The 27,630-nt window shown below is 37.9% G+C and overlaps 1 protein-coding gene across 2 annotated transcripts in view; it reads right to left on the bottom strand.

Annotated features, from left to right (window-relative positions):
* Positions 1 to 27,630, bottom strand: part of Nyap2 (neuronal tyrosine-phosphorylated phosphoinositide-3-kinase adaptor 2) — a 249,231-nt gene that overhangs the window by 39,854 nt on the left and 181,747 nt on the right. For both annotated transcript variants that reach the window (XM_058577456.1, XM_046439583.2), the window contains one exon: positions 21,452 to 21,661. In XM_058577456.1, coding sequence (XP_058433439.1) covers positions 21,452 to 21,661 — 210 coding nt within the window. The remainder of the gene's footprint in view (positions 1 to 21,451; positions 21,662 to 27,630) is intronic.

Below are 27,630 nucleotides of genomic sequence, written 5' to 3'. Positions count from 1 at the left end.
TGTACATGACAGTCCTGGAAATCCTAAAGTAGATTCTACCTGTAATCAAGCCTCTTACACATCTCTAGGCCTGTGATATTAAAGTTAAATTGTCCAACTCACTTCTTACCTTTGGTGATACAGTACTCACTTAGACTTAAAGAGCAAGTATTACATCACCAAAATACTCTGTTTTCATCCTGATTTAAAAAAAAAAAATGCCAAGGCTTTTTGCAGTCCAAAAACAAGAGCTCTATACCTAGAAAGAAATGTAAAATAGAGCTTTTCTACCCCAAGAAACATTCATTCCACTAAGAGATTAATTTTGAAGTAGCAGGCACCTGTTTTTATTGCAAAAGAAGAAACTTCCTTTGAAGACTCTATGGATAACATTTCAGAAGTGTGGGCTGTTGTTGCTTGTGCAATTTGCCTGAAGAGTAGACAGAGAACAAGAAAGATGAAGTAGATTCAAAAGGGGATGAAGAGAGGGAGACAGGGAGGGAGGAAAAGGAAGGAAGGAAGACAAGGGGAGGGATGGCGAATCACACTCTAGCTCCTTGGAGTAAACAATTATCAAGAGATGACGGACCGTGAGGTACTTCCAAATCAGTCGTGGCTCATCATTTTTTTTTTTTTAATTAAGTAAGGAGTCACTGGACTGTGTTTCTTATTACAACTTTCTTTTTACTCTTAGTGCATGCAACCTCCCATTGCTTTTCATTACTGTTTTTTAAGATCACCATTTCTCATCTTCCCCTTGATTATGTCCCTGGTCATCACTAAAGGATGACCTCCAAGGTGTCACTGCTCTCCTTTGGAGTACCAGTGTTCTCTTTGCTCTCAGAAGGCAAAGGCACACTTGTGTGTTCTCGACAACTGGATCTTCACAGCTGTGAAGAGATTAGTGCATTTTCACAAAAGAAAAAAGAAAGAAGATATACTTTCTTCTATCACCAAAGGATGAAATCAGTCAAATTTTGATGAGGCATATCTTTTCTCTACATTGTTTTAAAACCATCCATATTTTTTGGTGTACAAGCAAAGACAGATAATGATGATCCACCAATTCAGACTTTCTGCTGAGTCTACTGAATGATGTGGGGATTACACGGGACTAAGAGAGCAACCTTTTCCCTGCTCCCCAAAATACCAAGTGTTCTTATACAAGCTCCAATTTCTGGGGAAGGCATTTTTTGAAACAACCCATATGTTATTTGAGATAAACTGGCACCTGAGAACAAGGGCCAGGCTTGCCATGATTACATTTAAACTTTCATGGGTTCCAAACACTTTGTTTCAAAGCTTTTACCACACATCATAGCAAACAGAGTAAGATGCCCTCATGCCCCACAGTAAATGTAATTTTTCCTGTATACTTTGAATGGATTTTTATAATTTTTCTGTGTAATTATTGAACTGTAAAGAGCCCCCATAATTCACAACTGATACGATATCTACACAGTAATCATGCTCATACAGCAATTCTCTAAAGATTGAACAATCTAATCTACAGATAGTTTTCAAATGCAATGGCATTGTTTTGATACTAAATTTAACAATTAAATATCAACTTTGTACTGGTTTTTAAGTTTTCATTAATGTTAATGTAGCAGTTTCTTTTAGAACTTCTATGCAATTATACTTTTTTCAATATTACATATTTTTATAGATTCCTGAGTAGGTGATAGGCCTGGGTATTGTAACTATGGTGATGAAAAGATAAAACTAATCTGATAATTACTGTGATCATTTCATGATCACTGAGAAAGGAAAGGAAACCATCAGGATGCAAGAATCTATCCTAGGAGTGCACATACATATATTAATTTTCTCTCTTTTTCTTTCTCTCTCTCTTCCACCCCCCTTCAGGATTCTCCAGTTTTCCTCTGAGGAAGCAGCAGACACTTGCATAACCTTGAATGTCTTCCAGAGTCTTCCAGACACTTCCATAATCTTGAAGGGTCCGATAAAACCATGACTGATACCAGAGTAATTGGTAATTCTTGGGAACAAGAGATTTATACCTAGAAAGAAATGTAATATAGAGCTTTTCTATCCTAAGAAACATTCATTCCACTAAGAGATTAATTATGAACTAGAAGGCACCTGCTCTTCTCATTACAAAAGTAAAAACTTCCTTTGAAGACTCTATAGATAACATTTTAGAAGTTTAGGCTGCTGTTGCTTGTGCAATTTGCGTAGGGGGCAACATGGTGGGTAGCTTGTGATCCACCAATGGATACAGAGTTACAGGAGATGTCCCATACAGAAGACAAAGAGAATCACACATGTCAAGTTGTGGGGATACCCATTTATATTCCTTCTTGTGATCTAAAGAGCTAGCATGGTCATTGTCACCCATATTCTTTTGTAGAGAATGTAAATCACACTGCTTCATAGACAGATGCCCAAGATGCTATAATACACGGCTGGCCTCTAACAGGGCAGCATAGTATAGTGAAGCATTAATAATGTGATTATTTGAAAGCCTCATTTATAGTAACATATAATTTCTAAAACACCCATAGAATCATTATCCCTTTAGCTGAATATACAAATGTGCTTTTATTTTCAACAAATACTTCACATTAAAAAATGACTTTATATGTGTATATGATGTGGTATTTTATCTGTTTAACAAGTCAAATATGATAATTATCTTGAAAATCACTACAGAGAGCAAATTGATGAGTCAAGATATAAAAGTTAAAAGAAATATCATGATTTGTTTCAGGATCAAGTGCATATTACCATAGTGACAGAAATTCCATTATGTGCTATTACCATAGTGACAGAAATTCCATTATGTGCTATGGCATAAAAGTAGAATGAACAGACATACAACGGGGCATCCCTTAGGAAAACAAGTCAAAAAAAGTCATTTGAACTATTTAGAAAGGTTATGTTTTGCTTCTAAATAACAAAAGAAGAACAAGGAAGTACAAAGTTTAAATTCTGTACATCACTCAACTTGTTAAAAACTATTTCCTTCTAATAAACTTTGATAAAAACTGGCCATTTCAGTAATGACATTTCCTTGTCATATCATAGGTACTTTGTTAATGAGCAAAAATCTTGAGAGAAAGTGTTGCTAGTTATTATACATTTTATGGTCCTCACTCACTATCATGTTCTGTTTCAATGGCCATCACCCTTACGTGGCTGCCTTGAATCAACTGTTACAGACATAAACTGAGGTAGGTGTGGATGGGGAGAAAACTAAGCTCAGATTCTGTGATGGAGTCCTCCACAGCAGGGACTTCACTCTGATCTCTAGTAATGGCTATGCTTTTCCCAATTATGATAAATATTCTAGGGTCCCTAAGATCCACTGGAGATCAGGGAATGAGGTCAAAACTATCCTTATGAGAGTACAAAGCAAGGTGCATCTTTCACTGTCTTCACAAATACACTGAAAGTCAAAAGCAATGGGTAAGGCTGATGTCACTTTATCAGTGACACAGGCCTGTACCATGACTATGCACATTGCCCCTGGACTTGGGTATTTGACAGGTATTTTCTTGAAAATGGATGAAGGTGGTTCAGGGAAGATACCTGATGTATATATTGGCAATAATAAACTTAAGGATCCAAACAAATATGAAAGTTTCAAAAAACTTGCATCTATCTGAGTGAGTTTGACAGAATCCTGATAAAGTCTTTCTATGAGATCATTAGTGATTTAGTGAATGTGGTGTATTGATTTTTTTTTATAATGAAACAGGTCAACAAATGGATATCTGCATGACTTAGTGAATTGATATTTTCTATACATGATGTTATAAATCATAATAGGTAAAAATTGCACTTTACGATTCAAGATAGTCTAGGAGATTTTAATGTAACAAAGAATGATGAGTTTATTAAAATGAAGCTAATTTTGCAACTAACTTTTAAGAAACTACTATTCATCAAGCTCTGGAAATATATTAAAGAAGAGTATACATAACTGTGTTTTTTTTTAAAAAAAAGGAATTTAAATATTCCTCTCTTTTCAAATCCATACATTTATGTGGCCAGATTTTTTTTATATATTTAACCAAAGCTACATTATAATAGATTGAATCCAAAGCAGATATGAAAACCTATATTCTAATGAGTTATTCATTAAAAACAAGGAAGAGGCATTACAATTTCCCAAATATAAAACACCTCAATCTGCCCAACATTTGCTACAGTTTCAGAAAATACTCATTTTTAATGGGAAGATGTTATTTATGCTAACATATAATAGTTTTATTGTTTTTTAATGAATAGGTAATTTTTCAATTCTCAATTTTAATTGCTATTATGATAAATATTGTTAAATTAAACTCACATAAAGGAGTTTAATTTAAAGGAGAGTATTTTGGGGTTTTCAATAATTTTAAGAATAAAAGGGGTCCTGAGACCAGAGGTAGAAAATTGAAGCTTTATAAGGATTTTGCATCTCTATGAAGTTTTTTTAAAAAGATCATATTTCATATCATTAATTCGTCACTTATTTTAAAAACAAAATTTTTTATTAGTTGTTCAAAACATTACATAGCTCTTGACATATCATATTTCATACATTTGATTCAAGTGGGTTATGAACACCCATTTTTCCCCCGTATACAGACTGCAGAATCACATTGGTTACACATCCACGTTTTTACATACTGCCATACTATTGTCTGTTGTATTCTGCTGTCTTTCCTATCCTCTACTATCCCTCCTCCCCTCCCCTCCACTCCCATCTTCTCTCTCTACTCCATCTACTGTACTTCTTTTCTCTCCCTTGTTTTTTCCCCCCTTTCCCTTCACCTCCTCCTATATGTAATTTTGTATAACGATGAGGGTCTCCTTCCATTTCCCTGCAATTTCCCTTCTCTCTCCCATTAATTTGTCACTTATTTTAAAAACAAAATTTTTTTAAAAAAAAGAAAGAAAAGTATCATGCTTAAGCACAAGAAACATGGAAAACCTTTGAAAACTCCAAGGGATTTGAGAACCACCAAATGGAAATGCTCTATTAAAAAAAAAATCTCTGGAAAAATCCAAGAAAACCTATTACTTCCTTTGAGCCTGAGGGAAGTCATCCAAACTCTCAGGGTACTTAGTGTCTCTATAAGAAGCAAGCACCAAGTTCATTTCTGATTCTTTGATTCTAATAAATGAAATGTGTTGGATAATTGAAATGACTTCAAAGATATTCTTAATTGATCACAAGCTAGTTTATTAAGGCCATTACTTACTCCTCCTTTCAAGTCTATGTTTTTGTCTTTTATTTGCCAACAATGGTGGTAGAATTATGCATAGCTCAAGATTGCTATTTAGTAAAATTTTCTAAAACAGTTGGTAAATGTTTAGGCAGAAAATTATTAAAAATATGGAAATTTATATAGAAATAAAATATAAGAAGGAGTAATAGTCACCTATTATTTTTATCTGTCCAGAATCCATTTCCTGTCTTTCTGGAATGGTTAGTTAATTCTCCTTTGCAGAACAGTATCACTAGTCATTACAGTTCTTACAGTTCTATGGTAAGCGCTCACTTGGGCTCCAGTTCCAGACATGGTCACATGACACTGGTCTGTCCAATCAATACTTCTATCCCTTTAGTTTCGCTGACTGGCTCAGGGGTGGCCATGTGGTCCAAGTCACTCCATGCTTTTGCTGGAGCTTTTGGGGAAGAGGTCTGTCTTTCATGAAGGTCTGCTAAACTCTCATAACTTACTAGCTGAATGACCTAGGGTAATTTTCTTGATCTCTCAAAGCTTCAGTTTTTTTCACAGGTAAAATGGGAGAAATACAGGAACCTGCTTCATGAGATTATTGTAGGCATTAAATAAATTAATAAAAGCAAAGATTTTACTGTGGCCATCAATACATAATATCTCAAGAAATTTCTGCTCTGTTTTACTATTTAAAGGTAAATGGTACCTTTCTTTTGCTTTTACATCCAAACTGCTTCATCAGAAGTGCACATCTGGCTCAGTTTACAGAGCCTGCCTTGTGGTAGCCTGTCCCTCTCATGCTGCATTAGGTTCTCCAAAAGCTCCATGCCTTCTTACTGTAGGGTTTAATGCTGATGCTCCATGCTGCCTCCTGCTCTTGATCCTTTCCTCCTCTACTCACCTGTATGCTCTTTGAGAACAGGGGCTAAGCCTATCTCTTTCCCCACCATATTTCCCCTGAGTAATGTGATAACTACTAATCCCTGAAAAGGATTGATTAAATATTTATTAAATTAACTATTTTTAAAAAAGCTTTAAAGAATAAGGGAAGTATAGAAGATGAATTATTTTCATAGTTCCCCATAGGTCAAGGGAAAAAAAAAAAAAGAAAAGAAATACATCAACTATTCTTCAAGTCAGTGTAACATTAGTGTTAGGGGGTGTAGTACCTGTGTTAGACAGAAGGTGGCAGTAAAAATATTATTATTTTATGTATTCTGGTGGGATTACAAAGCTCCCACACTCTGTAAATGCCTCACATAAATCAAACAGAACCTTCTGTTTTGCAATGACTTCTATGACTTTTCACAAAAACAGGAAGGGCATTCTTTGTGAGCACTGTCGGCTCAGTGTACTCACAGGGCATTTCCAATAAAAGTCAATGGATGCCAATAGGAGCAGTGTCAGAAAGGGCCCTTCTTAGACAAAGTCCATGGAGGAGCCAGATAAGTGTCCAGCAGCAAAAGACCCAAGTTTCCAATTTTACAGTCAAAATTCAGCCAGCAAGCACACTGTCATCCTGGTTCTCAAACAGGACAGATTTTTACTAAGCAACAAGTAGAATAAAGGCACCTTCTGCATCATCTGAATTGTCTATGTCTGATTATTTTTCCTCCATAGAATCCAACAAAGCATGGATATTCAGAATGTCTCTAATGATAAGGAAGTTATTAATCAAGTTATAATTTTTTTTCTAGCAGTGTTCAAGGTATTTATGCTACATATGATATCATGTTCTATGCTGTATTTAGTAGAAATCTAGTTTAAGGGAAATATATATGTATGCAAATTTTGTACACTAGATAAGTAGATAGATACATGGCATATTGCATTAAGTAGTTAGCTGACTTTGCAAATCTGGTGGACTAATACTCTAGCTGAAAGCTCATAAGTGGCTGCACACTACGTGCACACACAGACATGCACACACATGCACACACATCAGGTTTAATATCACCACATTCCTTGACATCAGACTGCTCACATAACTAACCAATTGCCTTTTTAGAAAAAAATAGGAATGAGAATATAAATGGATTAAGAAAAGTTTTATAAAACCACTAGGAAACAGACCAAATGTCCTGTTTTACTGAATTGAGGCAATAATGGCTCTTCCCTGTATAGCTTTGCTCAAATCATTGGCCAAAATAAGCTCCTGGAAGGCAGGGGTCATCTCTTCATCACCTCCTGGGAGGTGCTGTTCTCACAGGTGCACTGAACAAGACCTCACTGAAGAAAAGCACACAGAGCCAGGTGCAGTGGTGCACGCCTGTAATCCCAGCAGCTCAGGAGGCTGAGGCAGGAGGATCTCAAATTCAAAGCTAGCCTCAGCATCAGTGAAGTGCTAAGCAACTCAGTGAGACCCTGACACCAAACAAAATACAAAATAGGACTGGGGATGTGGTTCAGTGGTTGAGTGCCCCTGAGTTCAATCCCTCATAACCCTCACCCCCAAAATAAAGAAAAGCATACAGAATGCTGGTTTTTGACCACCAGAACTACATGAGGAACAAGGTTGCTCATTAATTCTTGATGCACTAATACACTCAGTTATAAGTACCTTTCAATGAGTTATGCAAACAGAAATTCCATGGGCTGAAGAGCAAAGAAAACATCCTTCTTGGGATTTATAAGACATTATTTGGGGCAGCAAATTTATCTTCATAATTCTGTTTCCCTTGGTTTAGGAGGATAATAAATTAGCTGGCTCTGTATATATGATCACATAAACCCTGGGTTTACAATCCATAAATAGTTTTCTGTCATGTTTAGCTAAGACGCAAATCACAGAGGCAGGCTTTTGGCTTCTCCTCTGCCCTCCAGATTCCCTCCATTGTGTCCATCCTCACGTTGCAGGGTCATTCGCCTCTCCTGTCCTCTGATTGATTACTTTTCCTCCTACTTTGCCTTGACATTTTAGTCTCCAGGTCCTCGAATGCCAGGTAACACACTCTAAAGGAAAGACTGTGCCACTTTCCTCAGTGGCCTTTGTCAAAGATTGTTAACTACATTTTTACTTTTGCCATTAATAGCTGTTTCCCCCACTGGCACATACTCCTTGCTTGATAATTTCATATTGCATACAATAGGAGAATGAACGAGTGAATTCAGGTGCATGGTGGCGGAAAAAAGGAAACCCAATGTAAGTAACTCCAAGGAGGAGAGCTGTACAAAGGATCAGAAATCCGAAGCCCATTCCTTGGCTTGAAAATACTATTTACCAAAGAGTCTGGGGATTTACTTGATTTCTTTTGAGCCTCAATTTTTTTTTCACTGAAAAGATCAGACAATGAAAGCAGCCCATTAATGCACAGACTTTTGTGAAGTACAAATGACAGTACATAGAAAAGTATTTAAAAGATAATGCATGATTTATACATGGAAGGTATTATTCTGAGTGGGTCACAAATAAGCTACAAAGGTGATCAACTTAATTTCCAATTATCAGGTTCAATATAATTTGTAATGTTCTTAGAGCCATTTTTGTAATTATGCCAGATTCTGTTTTCTTTAGTCTTTTATATTTAATTGTTCATTGGAACAAATGTTACATGAAATCATAAAACCATCTTATTCTTTTCTCTCCACAAATGAGTTCCACGTAGCTTTGGGGAGCTTGTTTTTTTTTTTTGTTTTTTTTTTTTTGTTTGTTTGTTTGTTTGTTTGTTTTTAACCACCTTTTGAAGAAACCTTAGGCCAAATCTCAGGATCTTTCACTTTGATAACTGAAAATCGTTCAGTTTCTACAACTTACAAAAAGTGCTACAGAGTCATAATTCAAATGCCCAGTTACTTAGAGTGAACAACATTTCAAGCCCCGTTTCAAGGAAATGCTTCTCCCTTGCCACAAAGGGCCCTCTTTTTGCCTCATGTCCTTTCCCATATCCCTCTGCCCTCAGTGAGATTCTACAGTGTCTACTCTCACCAGCAGAACAGGAGGGAGGAAGGAGGAGGGCCAGGAAAGGTTGTTGAGGGGGCGTGGCATGAGATGACATCTCTCCCTCTCTCCGGCTATACCAGGCATTTGGCACTGAAAGTCTCTTCTGGGGGCACTTTCAAGTGTGCCTGGAGGCCTCCCAGGTGACTGGCCATCTCTTTCTTAGAGAACTACGGATGTTTGTTCTGTCTTTCCTTGATTCTTGGGCATCCTGTAGGGTACCTTGAGCCTCTTCTTGGGAGTCTTAGCTGCAGGCAGCCCCACAATCTAGGCCCCCTGCATGGTTTCTCTACATGGCTGAATCCCATCCAGGGGAGACACATCTTACCCACATCTTTAAGCCACAATCAGTAGCTGCATGGTTACTTGCCCAGGAGTGTTCTGTTGTATGGACCTAGGTCATTCACCTAAACTCTTGTGCATCCTCCCACTCCCGGCATTTTGTCCCCAAATTGCTAGAAAAATATCAAGCTTTCCAATGAGTTCCGCTGAAGTGTGTCTTACTTGATTTTTCACTAGAGACATTTCTGTCCCTCCTGCATTAGGATGGACATTTACCACATGTGTGCACACGCAGACACACACACACACGTAACTAAAGTCATTTCTAACATCTAGCTGTCTCTGTGCCTCTCACCACTTTCCTAGGCTCAAATGAGGGTTCAGTTAAGGACAACAATATTCATTTTATCTCCCTCCTGTGCAAGCTGTGCTTCTTTGGTCTGGTTTTTGGCTTGGGATGTGAGAGTAATTATCTTCTATTACTTTGTAATTAGGCTTTTGCATTTTATACTCTGTTTATTTACATTCAAATTCTATTAAGACATTCTCTGACCATTTAAAATGTTTCACTCACTCCCAGCTCTCCTTTTCTTGTTATTTCTCAAAGCTGTATGACCAGCATCAAGAGAAATACCAATAACACTGTCTCTGTTGAACACAAACTCCAGCCAGCAGAAGTCACCATTTTCCACAGAGAAATAAAAGTGAGGCTATTGGGGATATGACTTATACGACTCTCCACAGACTCTCCAAATGAGAAATCTTTATGTGTTTACTAGTAGAATTCAGAAAGGGAGAATTAAACTCTAGAGTGAGAAAACAGTGAGCAGAACCAAGCAGCAAGATCTCGCAAATGTTCCCCAAGGAAGTAACCAAGCACCCAATTAGAACTGGAAAGCAGAGCAGATGTGGAGAATTGGCTTCCGGTGCATGAGCCCACAGTATAGAATGGCAGCCTTGAGGGTTGTAGGCACCGAAGCCCACAGCTGCCTGGGGCTGAAATGAAGCCAAGCAGGAAGTTAGTCAACATCCTACAGCGAAGTCCAAATTACAGCGAACACCCAAACTCTACCAGACTGGTTTGCTCTTCTGTTGCATAATAAAAGTGGATATAATGGGGAACCCATAGTCCTGATCATTGCGCAGGACCCAAGCTGTGAAAATGCAATGGTTAAGCACAATCCTTTGAAAAGTCAGATGGTGAAAGGAAAGGTGGGAGGGTGCTTTTCCATTTTTTGCTTTAATTTCTTGTCATTGAGCATGCTGTACTTATCCTTTATTATCCTGTATTGTCATATAATAACAACAAAGAATGTTCAGTTAGGGGAAGATAGCAAGGTTCAAAGACACCCTGACAATTATCTACTGTCCCTTCATATCCAAACCCTGTGGCTTAATATTCCTTAGTTTCACTAAGGAGACTCTGGGTCACCTGTCCATTTTCTGCTCTTTGCTGGACTCACTTGCACATTTGCAGTCCGCTGTGAGGCAGGTGGGTGGTTCTGCTGTTCTATGCTGTGCTTTCTCCCACGTTCACAAGTTGACTAGTTGAAAGTCAGAGACCCTGGGCTTCTTGCATAGGTATCCCATCCTCCAACAGACTAGCTCTGGTTTGTTCTCACATGGTGATGGCAGGGTCAGAAAATAGCATATGGAAGCATGCATTTCTCTTGAGGCTGAGGCTCAGACTTCATGCACAGTTACTTCCATTTTATTCTATTGGTGAACACAAGACAAAAGTCCAACCCAGATTTGATGGATGGGAAATTGACCTTTCTTGATAAGGAGCTATAAAAGCACATCTCAAGGGGCCTGAATACAGGGAAAAGGGAATAACTAGGACCATTATTGTGGCCACAGCATCCCAACAAAGGCAGTCCACATGAAGAAAAAGAAAAAAACAAAAGAGGATATAATTTGGAAATTATGTAGACATATTAAAATATTTAATATTAGGGTCCAAAGTAAAATATATTACTTTCATCCCCACTTCTGTAAGTGAGCTGCAAGAAATCCCCTATCCCCTCTTATTGGCCTGGCTCCTACTTGTCATACTAGTTTCAGATCATATTCTCCAGAAATCCTCTTGGAATTATCTTCCCTTGAGCCAGAGAAAAAAATTGTGTGATTATGCTGGTTTGTTTTTAACACCCTACACTTTCTCCAGTAGCATTTAGAAAAATCTGTTATTTTCTTCATTCTCCACTTATTATGGTTTAAATATTTGGTGTTCCCCCAGGTGCTTACGTGTATGGCAATGCAAGAAAGTTTGGAGGTGAAATGATTGGGTTATGAGAACCTTAACTCAATCAGTAAGTTAACGCCCTGATAAGAATGAACTGGGTCCTATCTGAAGGCCAGTCAAGTGTGGATGGAGGAGGTAGGTCATTTGGGGTGTGCCTTTGGAGTATATATTTTGTATGTGGTGAGTGGAGTCTCTCTCTCTGCTTCCTGGTGCCATATTTCCAGCTGCTTTCCTCAGTCATGCCTTTCCACTATGATGTCTTGTCTTATCTTGTGCCCAGAGCTATGGGGTTGGCCATCTATGGACTGAGACTTCTGAAACCATGAACCCCCAAAATCGTTTTTGTCCTAAAATTGTTCTTGTCGGGTCTTTTGGTCACAGCAGTGGAAAAGCTGACTAAAACAGAAGTTGGTCCCAAAAAGGGAAGTTGTTTCTGTGACTAACCTAATTATGTGATTTAGAAGCTTTTGGAGCTTTTTGTAATTTGTGGGATGAATTTTGGAAAGTTTAGCGATATAAGGTGGGAAAGTTTTAGATTGTCATAATCAGAGCTTAATGGGTGATACTGGGGGAGTTCAGAAGACCATTAGGACTGTGCACAGTAAAGACAGGGCTCATGAGATTTCAGAGGAGAAGGAGGACTCCACTGGAAATTGGACTGGAAGCCATTCCTGTTATGTTCTAGCTAAGAAGTTGTCTGCATTTTGCCTGTGTCCTGAGACTTTCTGTGAGGCTGAATTTAAAGGTGATGGACTTCTTAATCTGGTGGAAGAAATTTCTAGGCAGCATCATATTCAGGTGGTGGCATGGGTACTGCTGAAGGCTTTTAGCCAAGTTTACTGTGATAATTAGGAGCAGAAAGCAAAGCAGAAAAAATTGTAAACACTTGAAGTTTGGCCAAAGAACTATGAGTAAAACTGGGGCTAAGGAATGTGTGGTTGTTAAAGACATTATAGTCACAAAAGAAATTAAGACTTCCCAGAAACACTAGGAAAGATGTCTTGAGGGCATCTCAGGAACTGGCAAGATCATACCCATCTCAGGCTCACGGGTGTAAAAGTAAAAAATTATTTAAGAGACCAGTGGGGCACTATACCTGCACAGGGAGACCTAGGAAGTTGTTTAACCATGCTCAGCCACACAGGCACTCAGAGACTGCTCAACCATCCATGGTCCCTGGAGCTTTGACACTGCCCAAGATGGTGGCAGACCTTGGCATCAACCATATGGAATGGAAATGCTTGGATACATGTAAATGGCCTTCGAGTTTTTATAGGGAATCATAATGAAATGTTGCCTTGAGTCTCAGAGGATTCTTTGGATGTGTACTCTGGGACAATTCTTGAATTCTTAAGTGTGAGGATTCTTAAAGATGGACTAACTGAATTTTTGCATTGTGAGACAAGCATGAGCTTTTGGGGCCCAGGGACAGAATACCATTATTTAGATATTAGGTGATCTTATCTGTGAGACAATGCAAGAAAGTTTAGAGATGAAATGACTGGGTTTTGAGAACCTTAACGTAATTAGTGAATTAATCCCCCAACAGGTATTAATTGAGTGGTAACTGAAGGCATGCACGGTGTGGCTGGAGGAGGTAGGCCATTGGGGTGCCTTTTGAATATATATTTTGTATCTGGCAAGTGGAGTCTGTCTCTCTGCTTCCTGGTTCCATGTTACCAGCTGCTTTCTTCAGTCATACCCTTCCACCATTTTGTCCTGCCTCACCTTGGGTCCAGAGCCATCTCTGAACTGAGACCTCTGAAACCATGAGCCGCCAAATAAACTTTTCCTCCTAAAATTGTTCTTGTCAGACCATTTTATCATGGCAAAGAAAAAAAAACACACTGCTGGAGTATGAGTCCTGGGTTCATCATATGTCTGCCCTTCCCCTAGCACCTAGCATCATGCCCTTGCATGATACTGAATAGATGTTAAAGTCTTTTATTAGAAAATAAACAAAAAGGGAATTGATGAGCAAATGTTAAGTTGGAAATTTATTCAACTTGATGTGTAAATTTACGAATGTCAATATTTTCTCATGATTCCTACCTCCTTGCTTGCATTGTCTTAAATCACATTAATTACCACCCAGCAAAACAGAGGCATGAAAGATTAATATTACTTTTTGATAACTGTATATGATATGGCAACTAAGTCTTAAGGATTGCCTCTGGTCATTTCTCTAAATTTCATTTATAAATGTGTTCTCAAGAGAATGCAAAATTGGTCATCAAACTGGCCTAAACTCTTTCTAAGAAAATACACAATTAAGTAAATCACAGGCTGTTGCGATAATAGTAGACTCCATAGCCAGTGTAACTACACACATATAGTTCAAGAAAAACTTGTATCATATTTGCCATGTGCTAAACTCTCCAGAGGAAATATTCAGTCTTAGTCCTAGGGGGATATAATAAAAAGACCTTTCCTACAAAATTAAATGGGAACAGAATCAACTTGGTCTGCTAGCTATTTTAAACTGGCTTTATATCAGGCATTTTCATGCTTTTTAAAAAACATAATCCTCATAATGACCTACAAGGTGAGATTTTCTTTATCTTAACAGAATTTGGGTGACAGCAGAGTTATGCAATTTCCTTAAGACATTACCACCAAAATATTAATTTATTAATAATGTTGCCAACTATCTTTTAGTTACACTTAAAAACAAAATGAAACAAAACAGAGTGGCACATTCCTATAATCCCAGGAGGTCAGGAGGCTGAGGAAGGAGGATCACAAGTTCAAATTTAGCCTCAGCAATTTAACGAGGCCTAAATCAAATTGCAAGACACTGTCTCAAAATATAAAATAAAATTGACTGGGGACATGGCTCAGTGGTTAAGTGCCTCTGGGTTCAGTCCCCAGTACCAAAAAATAAAAAATAAAAAGAAAGAAAGAAAGAAAAAGAAAACTATATACTTTGCTGCACAGTCCCCAGAACCACTGCCTTGTTCTGAGCTGCTCATCTGCTTTTCAATTCTCTGTGCTTGAGCCTATTTGTGGATATAGCAGGCTGGCTCGTGAATGTCTTGAATTATTGCTTCAGGAAGTTTACCAGTAAATATATGCAGTCACTGTTGTGTCATCAAGTATAGTAAATGTGTTTCCAAATTTTCAAGAAAAAAGCATCTTTCTTAGAAATCAATGGATAAAAGTTTAGTGCTCAAAGACTGGAATCTGGGATTCCTTCTAGTACTACCCATTTCTGAATCTCAACTTTCTGTTGGTTGTGTTAAGTGGTTCCCATTCTTCCAGTTCTTCAGGGTCTCTAGTTACAGGCCTTTGAATAATACTCTAACATTTTCTTAATTTCCCCCAATCTTCAAAATGGTGATTTCGATAAGAATTAGAGGGGCAAGTATCTCAAGAAACAGTTTAGGGTGTATGAATTGCTATCTTGAAGCCAGGTTTTCACCGTCTCCCACTAAAACCAAAATACTCCAGGGCTCCTTTTCCTCACCATTCTTGCTACTTATTTATTTTAGTGCTCTCACTTCTGCTCAGTTCAAGGCCCAGCTCAAATGCCACTTCTTATGGGAAACTCTTCTTCATTCCTTCATCATCCCAGACCCATGGTTTTCACTACTTTGCTGCAGAGATATTTGTAAATGTAGCAGGAATCATAGGAATAACTAGTATTTATTGAAAATTCATTGGGTTGCAGTGCATGTTTTTATCTCACTTAACTCTTGCCTTAAATGAGTTAGGTATTGTTATCATCCATCTTTCACAAATCAAGTTCAGAGAGATGAAGGGACATGCCCAATATCATCACCAATGAAAACAGTCAGGATTTAAATCCATATTTGCTGGTTGGTCAATCAAAGCACTCAACCACCATATTATACAGAGTTGCACTTATAATTAGTATAAAATATGGGATACAAGAAATTTCATGTTACTTTATTTATATAAAAGTAGATTTGTATCTGTTTTTCACTTCTCTGAATTTGTGGGCAAACAGCTCTGCTTGAACATAAACGGCAGAATCATATATGGCTATAGAAAATGCTTCCCCATACAGTGGGTTGTGAAAAGGCCCAGAACCATATTCTGCAGAATGGAATATACCATGGGGTCCTTCTGGTCTTCAGCTCATGATGGTTATCACAAGGGAGTCTGTTGTCCAGGCTCAGTCTCCTGAAGTACAGGATTCTATATGATGGAAGTTGAAACCGTGAAGCACGAAGTCCAGCCTGAGTGGAAACCCCTTGTATTTTCTCCCCTTCAGGAACTAGGCTGCTGGTCCTCATTATTCATGGAATTCTAGATGTCTGTTCCTCTTCTAGAGTTAAGAAACTGTCCCTCCCTGCCTGACCATCAAAGGCTTCATGACTGTCTTTTCCCCATTCCTATACCAGCATGGCTTTATCAAATGTCCTGAGCTCCTAAAAAAATTAAATGGAAGAGAGCAAGGTGTCCACTGGCACCTGCTTCTTCTTCTGGAACCAAGACTCCAACTAATGATCACACTTGATTTTGCAAACCAGAAAGTGTAAACTGGCAGTCTTCACATCTTACCCAACAAGAAATCAGTGAATCATTCACATTTTCTGAAAATTGAGCTATACTTAAAAATTGGAAGATTTCACACAATAGCAATTGAATCTGGAAACCTGGGGTTAGCATTTCACATGGGCAGCATCAGCAGGTACTGGGTGGCTTCTGTGTCCTTAACACACCCTGTGCTCTCCAGGTATCCTGCATTCCATCCCTCAGTCCCAAGGTTCACCAGCTTGCAATGGCTTTTCCTTGAAGTAGAGAAAGTGGTTTTTATATTCTCACTTCCACCAAATGTGAGAAGACATACTTTACATTAAAAGTGTTTCAAGTTTCAGAAAAAAATGGTAAGTTATTTTATTTTGTGAGAGTGATATCCATTTCTATGTGCTTCCTGTGAGAGAAAAGCAGGCCTGCTTTGACCAGGGGCTCCTCTCCTCTCCACCTGCTGAAGGCGTGTCTGTCCTACAGACATCTCAGCTGGCACCAAGACCTGCTCACCACAGCAGAAGCACACGAGGGTGGGCATAGAGAAGCTGACATGCATTGAAAGTCTTCAGTTTTCCAAGTTTTTGGATTTTCTTTCTTGCTTTGATTTAAATGTTACAGTATTAGCTCTGTATGCGTTTGTGTATGTGTGTGCACACGTGTGAATGTGTGTGCACATTTCATGAGCACTCCCATGCTCTTCCACCCTGGGTTCACCTTCTTCATTCCACATGGGAGGTTCTCTTTTACTCAGCTGAAAATAAGGATTTTTTCAGAAGATTTGATGAAATCCCGGTATAAGGCTTAATGTCTCCTATTAAGCCCTGTATCATTTTTCAAGTCTGCATTACAGTTTTGTTCTTAGAATTATTTTAAATGTATAGTAGACAGAAGATAATAATAAAAACAATACATTTAATTACAATCTAATTAAAGTACGTACATTAGTCCTAAGCCATAAGGAAGCAGAGCAAGACCTCTGAGAGGCAGAGATTGTATTTTATGTAGCTGATGGTGCTGTGTGTGACTATGAATATATGTCCCCCAGAAACCATAACAGAGCTGGATACAAGCTGCTTGGAAACTGCTTGTTAATTGATTCAGTGATTGAAATCTGAGTTTTTGTAAATGCCATATTTACTTAAATAATTTCCCCACTTTTCCCCATTATTTTTACAAGCATTTGGGTCCCAGTTTCCCGTTGCCTTCAAGAATCTCCCTCTGGGGAATCTCTGATTTACTAAACAACAGTAACTTTAATAAAGTGCAGCAGCAACCAGCGGCAATGGTAATTAGAATTGAGATCTCCTGACATGTTTGCTTTACTTCAACCATCCTTCAGTCCTCACAAGAGCCGTTACAACAACCATTTCAAGTGGCTAAACTACTTTTGGTAAAGCAACGGTCTGTGACCGGTAGAAGTTTGTATGTGTATGTATGTGAGTGGTGGGGAGGGGCGGGGGGAGAGAGAGAGAGAGAGAGAGAGAGAGAGAGAGAGAGAGAGAGAGAGAGAGAGAGCGCCAGAAAGTTGAAAACAGGAGAGAGGAGTTCACATGTGGAATCTTCCTTCCTCTCTAGGTTGGGTGTGGTGTTAACACCTGTGTGGCTTAGGCAGAAGGTGACAGATGACTGTTCTGGTGTTTCTTGTAGGGAATGAGTCCTTCAGTGGCCCAGTGACCCAGAGATAATAAAGAAGAAGTGTAAAAAGAAGGAAAAACAGTTCTTATTCTCCTCTGTTCCACAATAGCAAGTCCAAAATGCCATCTTCACCTACAAAGACAAGTTAACTTCAGACTCTCTATTTTATATATTCTCACTAGAGGAATTATGGCATTTATTAGGATAGAATTGGCACACTTTTCATTCTTTCTCTTCAAAACAATTAAAGCTAACAACACAATAAATGTGTTTTTTTTCCCCTTTTTTCCATTTCTTCCTCAAAAGTGGTAGAAGGATCAACTACAGAACCAAGTAATGGCAAAGATCATTGAGTAGCTCTTTCAAGACACTCTGACTTGCAGTGACATTAAATATGTGATCACATTGCCTCAACATTTGGAATCTTTTAGGGATCCAACAACTTGATAACACAATTTTTAACAAAAATATTTTCTTCCTCCACCTTTATCTAACTGCCTCAGAATCTAAAGCAGGGAGCATGAGGGACTGAATATATTTTTGTCATTTCTTCTGGTTACTAGACAATTTATTGCTCTATAAACAGAGCTAAAGACTCAGAAGAGCAGACTTTAGATGCTGTAAAACAAAACAGAAGCTTCAGGGGTTTGAGGCAAAAGAAAGTAAAACTATGGTATAATTGTTTACACTCTGAATTTCTTTGAAGATTCATGTCAAAGTGTTGGAGACACTAAAGGTTTATATTTACCAATTTTTATGCAACTTATTAAGTTTTCAGTAAGGGTTTCATTACAGATTAGGTCTGTAATGCAACATTGACTTCCATGGTTATCATACCTTTGAGATTGAATTGAACCACACCATTGGCTTTCCTGGGCTTTCAACTTACAGGTGGCAGATCACAGGATTTTTAAGCCTATCTAATTATGTGAGCCAACTCCTCATGTAAGTGTGTCATTTCAGTTCATCCCCCAGATTCTTCTGTTTTTGCACACATGTGAAATGTTTGGATTTCCCAGGATCCCAGCTCAATTTCCTTCTCATTTCAGTTTTCTTCTCTTCTAATTTGGGCTTTTCCAGTTTACTTTCTAATCACTACAAAGTTCTCTAGTCCCACTACTGAGTCACACCTCATCTCCCTGACTTCAGACCTATGATTCCAACTGTCTTCTCAATTATATGTCCAGAGCATGTCCAACTGCATACATGGTCAAAATTTAAGTTCTGACATTCCCTCCTAAACCTTGTTCCATGTTTCATTTGGACTGTCCTTGTCTCAGTAAATGGCCTTTCTATCACACACATTTAAAGCCCTGGAGTGCTCACTGAGTCTTCTATGATGCAAACCAAATTGAATTATTCCTACCTTTAAAATGTCCTTTACATAATGGTCAAAACCTAATAATGATGTGGCAGATACTGTCCATTGCTTATGCCCCTTATGCCTGCAAATACACTGTTGTTATTTATAGATATCAGATAGAATCTTCTTGATTTAGAGGGGAAAAGGATTTGAATAAGCCCAGGAAGTTCCATCCCTTTCACTAAGTGGTTGGTCCCATAAGCATGTTTCCAATTTCTGATCAATTAGATGAAAGGGACAGAGTCTGCTGGGGCATCGTGCCCAAAAACGTGTGTTCAGTTGAGATCATGAAAACAAGATTCAAGGGTAGCAGAAGAGGAAACTGAGAAAATAGAGCAGAGACAGTTCCTGGGTCCTTGTTGATATCTTGACCCACTGCAAAACAGCTGCACAGTTGACCTCCAAACTTGATGCAAAGGGAGCCAACAAAGGCCATTATTGTAAAAGACCCTGATAGCTTGTGCTATGTAGCTGAAAGCATTTCTAATTAATATGCAAGGCCCTTCAGAAACATTGCACATACATTTGTATTTTCTTAAATCGACCTTCCCCTGTCCTTCACAATAAACACAATTGGTTCCATTAATTCACTCTCTCTACTTAGCTGGGATATCCATCTTTTGCTCTTGGAAATCAGCACTCTCGTTTTTAAACCTTTGGACTCAGATTGGGATTTGCAACATTGACTTCCACGGATATCATACCTTTGAGATCAAATTGAACCACACCCATTGGCTTTCCTGGGCTTTCAACTTACAGGTGGCAGATCACAGGACTTTTAAGCCTACCTAATTAGGTGAGCCATTTCCTCATAATAAATCTCTTTCTGTATACCTATAAATATCTTATTGGTTCTTTTTCTCTGAGTATTCTAAAACACATTACATTGTAATTTTCTATTTGTCTTTCTTGCACCAGACCTTGAACACCCAATGCAAGAATATTTTATTCATCATTGAATCTTCATACCCTTAAATAGTAGCTGTTGCATTTTCGGCACTCAGGTAATACTTCTATTTTTCCTAAAATATATCTGTGGTTACAATATATTATGTTATTCACATATTTTAAATAGAACTGGTATAAATTTAGGAAATTCTTTAAAAAATAGTAATAAGCCCCAAACTAATAATAAGGCTCAGTCAATAAGTGACATCAATCATTTTAGGGGGTGATAAAAATCATTTGCTCCCTCTTTCTTTTTGACAAGATATGCAAATATCTTCTTCTCATTCATCTATAGCAATTTATAGTTTACTATAAAATGTCTTTTAAAATTTCTGCTAAAGGCACACGTCTCTTATCAGATTTGAACATAGGCTGTGATGTTAGTTTTCCACATGATAACATGCTTTGGTTCCACCATCAAAACTGAGTTGGATTTTTGAGGCTGTAGGAGATATTACTGGGAATGTTTTCAGCAGTATCACACACCAAGGATCATTCATCCTGCTAAAATTTTAACATATGCATGAGTGTCAGAGAGACCATAGGCTAAATTCATGTAAATTGCTTTCTAAGGTGAGTATCAAAGTTGAAAAAAATTAAAGGATTGATCTTTTCTTTAGAGCCCTAACACTCTGAAGGAATACAGACCTGAAAAACTACAGAAGGTTCCTTGATTATTTGCAGTTCATTTCAATTGTCAGCTCTCTGTGAGAACAGCATGTGCATCAATCAGTTCAAAGCAGACATATGCTGCTGTTAAAAATTGATGTATAATAATATTGATCTATTAACTATGCAAAATTGCATTGCATACTATTAATTTCAAGATGTGAAATTTAGAGGCATATTAGATTAAAAATTTCTCTTTTGACTTACATTTGAAGACTAGGTGCAATGCCCAGTTACTTTCTCAGCTCACCACTTCAGATACCTCAGAATATCTACTCTTTCTACTGCTTCATCCCATTGCTATCTTCAGTTTTATCTTGTTCAGATTTTACCAGTTGCCTAAAATATTTTTTAAGCAAAGGAGGCATAAATACTAAACCAAACTTTTTAAAATAAAGTCCACTTTACTAGAGGCCTCTAGAGGTGTTTGAAGAAATTTAGCACAAAACTTTTCAAGCTGTCAGGCTGCTGCTTCCCAGGGCTCCAGTGGCACTATTTACTTACCTATCGTCTCTGTGAAAAGAAGGACCCTGGAGTGGTACAATACACTGTGCACTCCTTCATATGAAGGCCTACACTCTCTCTCTGAGTGGAGACAGATGTTTCTGTGGTGATGTTTCTCTAAGTACTATTTGCATGAGAGCAGAATTTCTAGAACTATAAAGAATTACCATCATGAAAATCATAATCCTACTTACCTGAGCTGTGGTTTCCTGCCAACAAGGTGGGGCTCACAGAGCACCTTCCCATCCTACTGGTGACCACAGGTGGACCTGGTGTTCCATCCCATTCCTGAGCTTTGATAGGCTCTCTCGAGGATGATGACCCATGGTGCCCTCTCTCTTTGCTTTCCAACTTGGGCAGTGGCTCTGTGCTATGACTTCGGACTTTCAGCTCCTCTGTGGATTCTGTGTATTAACAAAAAATACCTTCCATTAAACAGAAGCCAAATCTTTCCTAAATTTCTTTTAAGAAATTAAAAAGTTGTTTTCTAAAACACTTCCAATATGTTGTAGAGAACTTATACTTGTATTGGAAACTATAATATTTAAATGTAATAGGGACACAGATCCCATGAGATCTTTTTCTCAGATGAATAGGTCAAGGGAGTATGGTTTTTTCTTTGCAAAATGAAACTCAAGTCTTCTTTAATAACTCTTCCCTTGTGCTCATCTTTAAGGACGTTTCTTAAAGAACAATTTACATCTATTATTGACTTTCTCATCTTTCATTTACTTTACTACCCTCTGTGACCTGAATCAGCCCAACCACTCCACAAAACCTATTTTCTCTAAGATAACCTAGCACTTTCCAGTTAATGAATTTAAAAAACATTTTCAGTCAGTGACAATTTCTCCATCACTCATCCATGTGCATGTTTGATTCTTTTGCTTTCACTGATGCTTCCTCTTCCAGCCTTTGGTTATCTATGTCTAACGCCCTTTTTGTAGAAATCAATACAAAATACTTTCTCTTCCTCCATGCATCCCTGATACATTAGTTTTTCAAAGGTACAAGCTTAGCCACAGTCCTTCTCATTCTCTCTACACTCTTTCCATGATTTTATTCCGCAGGGCTCAGCTAGCAATCATCTGAACATTAGTGATGGTTGATAGTTTATCAGAGGCCTGGACAACTCTTCTTAGATTTCAGTTCATTTATCCAACTGCCTGTTCAGTAAGTCCATCCAGATCTTCTGTGGATAACACAAATGCAACATTTCAGATACTGAACAGATAACATTTCTCCTCAACCTAATAGTCCCTCCTGTCCAGCTAACCATCTGTTCTATAGTTTTTATCTCCCGTTCTTTAATTGCTACTGTCCAAACCCATCAGCAGAACATTGTGCAGATTTTATTTCTGAATGTCTTGTTTCCCCTTCTCTTCTACTTTGTATCATATCTACCTCAACTGCTCCTTTTCAAGCTCTAATCATCTCCTTTGAATTATTGCAACTTGACTCTGTCTTTGATTCCTCCAAGTACAAGCTCCTTATACTGCCAAAGTCATCTATTTAAAATGCAAATCTAATCCTTTGAGAAGCCTCCAGTTTCCACAGGGTACTGACTAAGCTCCTTACTATGGCCCAAAAGAATCTTTGCCAACTTGCTCTTCCTTTCCTAACTTTGTCACTCTCTATTGATCACTGTTACTCAATCAACATTACTGAAATGGCTACAGCTTCTTCTTCCTTCTCTACCTCCAAGAAATACATGCTGTCTTCCACAACTACTTACAACCTTTCCTGCTTGAATATATATAACTTTTGTCTGTGCCCAGTAACTACTCAATGGGTTACTCAATTTAAGTATTTTCTTGAAGCTCACTACCCCCACCTGGTTATGGTCATCTGTTCATGGACTTGTCTTACATACCTCTGTATCTATCTGCTCTCCTCAAAAGGCTATGGAGTTCTTGGATGCTAGTTTTCACTTTCCTAGCACCTAGCATTCTTTTCAATAGATATTTCATTTAGTAATTCATTTATTTAATAGGTTTCTCAACTCCTTAGGCATTGTTCTGATATGTGTAGGAAACACAGTATTTCTACTGAAACAAGAGCGTCAAGTGATAATAAATGTATTAAAGGGGCATGCAGCTGATAATATTTTCAAAATCTGATTATCACAAGTTGTAAAATTCAAGTGTTGAGTTTAATTCAAAAAATGAATTTCTGAGAAAAACCAAAGTGAATGACTCAAGGACACAGAAATGATTCAAAGCACCCATATTCTATTGTTTCTACTTTTAGGTTCAAATACTCATCAACTTTCAGCAGGGTGACAGCACAAATGTCACACTTTGGTCCCTCATCTGAATCAGTAGGAAAAACAGTAGTTGTGCTATACCGAGCAGCTGTGATCAGGAATCTCAGAGGCCTCTGCTCTGCAGCCCTGCCTGGTGACCCCAGTGATGTAACATCTGGTTTCTCCTCCAGGAGCCTCATTTTCAGCAGTACAAAATGGGATGATGCCAGCCCTGCCTAACTTCTTTGGTTTTATTTGAATAATTTAACAATATTCTACATTTTTAAGCATTTTGGAACCTAAAAAGTTACACACAAATAAAAGTAATATTCATTTAAATAAATAATAACCCTGCTCCTTTATGAATTTAAATTTTCTACATTTAAACTATATAATCATTAAGAAATGGTATGTACAAATGGAAAGTTCCCAGATCACATATAAAAATAGAACTCTAATCCATTATCTGTAATAAACTGCCCAGGAAGTCAATCTCTGCAGTAAAAGCCAGACTGGTAGAAAGTTAGACCACTCTATCTAGCTACTAATCCAGAAAGCCAAACAGTAGCCCATGTAACAATTGGCCTCAACTGGTCAAGACTAGAGATATGGTTTGGATATGAAGTGTCTCCCAAAGACTCCTTTGTTTTGATGAGATGTTCAGAGATTAGGCTTTTAGGAAATGATTGGATCATGAGGACTCTAACTTCATTAGTGGATTAATCCACTTGATGAATTAATAATTTGAATGAACTATTGATATTAGAGGACAGACAGAAGAGGATGGTGGGAACATGAGGTTAAGAGAATAATTCCAAAATATTGTCTCACCATGATGACCCCCACATACTTTCTTTGCCATACAGCAATTTCTCTTGAAGCCCTGCCTGGCTTAAGTAGGCAGGATATGTCACAAACCTCAGCAAACTACCTGTTATCTGCAAGGGAATGCAGGCATGAAATAACGACAATAAGAGAAACACAAGTTATTCTGAAGGGAGAGACTCTTGTGATCCTTTTCATTGACCACATTTCAGAAGACAAGGATAATTCATTCTAACCATAGAATCTATAAGAAGGTATGGTGAAGAATTCAATAAGAACTACTCAGCATGGGCCAAGGGGACCTAGAATTGTCATACCAATAGGTACTTGAAAATCTGATACCATCTTGCTGTCAGTCAAAAGTCAAGAGGTGGACCTGGGCAGGACTCTCTGGAAACTTCTCTGGGATCCCCAATAAAACTACAGTGCAGAAGAGGTACACTGTTCCTCTCCTCTCTGAGAGAATTCACTCTCTCCCTTGAGAGTGTCCCCTTTCCTTTCTCCTAACCCTTCAGTAAAGTCAATCCCATTACTCTGAGCAACAGAAATCTTTCTAACTTGATAGCAAGAATCAGGGTTTGAAGGGTAGGTCTTCATGCTCCCTCAGTCACACAGAAGACCTCAGCTTTGTAATATTGGAATGTAGTGGTAATTGTGGGATGTGGGGCCTAGTTGAAGGGAACTGGTTTCGGAGAGGGGGGATAACCTAGAAAACGGCTTCTTTTCGCATGTCCCTTCTCTCTCCCTGCTTTCCAAGCACAGAGAGAGAGAAGGGACATGCTGTGAGCTGAGCAGCTTTCCTCTGCCACTCATTTTCCTTCTGCCATGACGTCCTGCCTCTCCTCAGGCTCCAAGCAAGGAAGCCAGATGACCTTGGACTGAAACCTCTGAAACTGTGAGCCAAAATAAAACTTTTTTCCTTTAAGTTGTTTATGTCAGGTATTTTGGTCACAATAATAAGAACCTAATACAAGTGCATTAAAAATGAGTCATTTTCACAATTTTTGCTCCAGCATCCAACTAAGAACAAACTAAAAGAAAGACAAATACACACATTTAACCACTCACAGGCCAGGCTCTATTTCTGGTTAGCATGATTCCCACTTCCCCAGACTGAGAGCATACCTGAAGCCTTCCTTATGTTAAAAGGAAAACTTCAGATAAATGAAATTCAGTAGAATTCACCTAAGCAAAGACATAATTCATGAATTGGGCAGCAACCTGAACCAGTAAAATTTCAGAGAGCTTCATTCAGTGATGTGAGCAGGCAGTATTTATAGACAGATAAAGAAAATGACATGCAGAAATTTGCTACATTTCCAGCATTGGACATGTTTTGGCAGTTATAGCCTGTGATTAGCTAAAAGCTTGGCTGCTATGATTGGCTTAGGCTCTGCTATTTGTTATAAGTATATAATCTTAAGTTAGGTTGCAGTTTGTTTATACACTAAGTTAGACTGTAGGGAGGCATCTTTCGGCTAAATTTAACATTTCTTTTTCCACTTTGCTTTCCCATTTCTCTGTCTGCCTCTGAGTCTCTGCCAAATGCAAGCTCTGAATAAATAATCTCTGCCCATTTTCATTTCTCTGGTCTTCTTTTATTTTCACATTGCTATGTTCCTTCCAGCTCTAAGATGCTATGCAGTTATGCAAATACATGTCATGAATAACATTCTATGAGATGAACTTAAATCAAGAGAGTAGTCCCATAACAATTGCAAGAATTTAGGTCTTTAAATGGACCTTTTTATAAACTTAGATTCCAGTTATACTGAAATAAATTACAAATGGGTCAAAATATTTTAAAGGTAATACATTTCAGCATAATCATTAAATAGGACAATTTAACTATCACTTGCTTTTCAGTTCAGAGACAAATAAAACGAAATCAGAATCAGAAAAGAACATCCCAGACTATTCCCAAGCTGTTTATTCACAGTTTCAAAGAAAATGTAACTCTGGCTTTCAAATGTCACAGCCTCAAAGCCTAATGATCCATCTGCTTCACCCCATGTTCTCTTCCACATTTTAAGCAAACCATTGGGTTTGTTATCTGCTTGTGTATTTTCTTCCATTACCAGTATTAAGAAGAATTTCCTTTTTTTTTTTAACTTTCACACACTCCTATAGAATCCTCTCTCACTGGAATTGGAACTAGCCAAAGAAAAACATTGTTCCATCCTAACACAGGGCTCAATACAGTTCCTGCAGGTTTATGCATTTGAAATACATCAGAAAGGCTAAGATGTGTGTCAAGGCATTTCCAGCCACAACACTGTCTGTTCTCATTCAAGTTTCACTTATGTACCTATCAGGGAAGTGTCATTCAGGTCTCATGCTTCAACTACACAAAAGCCCGGGCAGCTCTGGAAACAAAACAAAAAAAAAAACAGCTTTTTTTTTTTTTTTTTAACTTTTCTTTTTTTCTTTGTTTTCAAATGCCAAGGGTTAGTGAATTTAGATATATTTAGAAAAACTTGAATAAAAGAACTGAAGAAATTGTTCTCCTCTGATTTGTGCCTACGTAAATGTCTGTCTCCCAGGTAGAATACAGAGGTGAAAAAGCTGTAAGAAAATCATAAATGGAGTATTGACCATTTTTATTTGGGATAAATCTGGTTCATATACAGGCACACACAAAAGAACCACTTTGTAACCAAATATGTTTTCTAATTAAAATAAAAAACTTCAAAACAGCTATTGAAAAGAAACATTAGACAATCAGATTAGGAAATATGTAATAAAGACATACTGTAAACTCAAAGAAATCTGTTCAGGGGACATAACTGTACATATTCATGTATTTCAGTACATATATTGATTTTAGTAACATGAACTTCATGAAACAAGATCCATCCTACATATTATGGTAAAGTTTCCTGTGGAATTTATGCTTCTCAGTGTCCACAGTTACAGCCCTGCTTGTGGCACACAGTGTCAAATACATAGAATGTGCTCCTCATGTTCTGTTCCTTGAATGAGCAACTGAGCAAATGTTGACTCCTGCTCTAAAATCAGGCTCTTACATTGAAATCTGATCTGAAACCAAGTTCATGTTGTGAAAATGTGATTGCATTGCATTTCTTTTTCAGGCTTTGTATTTTGCAGATCATTGTCTTAAAGTTCTTATAGTATTTAAACCAAAAAAGACTGGAAGGATAAGAGATCAGGGACTCAGTGTTTCCATGACCAAATATTCTGTCCAAGTATCAAACTTCATGCAGCTAACTCTGATGTTCCTTCTCAGAGTTTTCTTATTCCCTGATTCTTTATGATATCTCCAGTAAACATCTCTCTCTTTCC

This window comes from Marmota monax, unplaced genomic scaffold (assembly GCF_021218885.2).
Source record: "Marmota monax isolate L192 unplaced genomic scaffold, Marmota_monax_Labrador192_F-V1.1 WCK01_AAM20220418_F8-fsc00041, whole genome shotgun sequence".
NCBI lineage: Eukaryota > Metazoa > Chordata > Mammalia > Rodentia > Sciuridae > Marmota > Marmota monax.
This window is presented reverse-complemented; position numbering and strand designations above follow the sequence as displayed.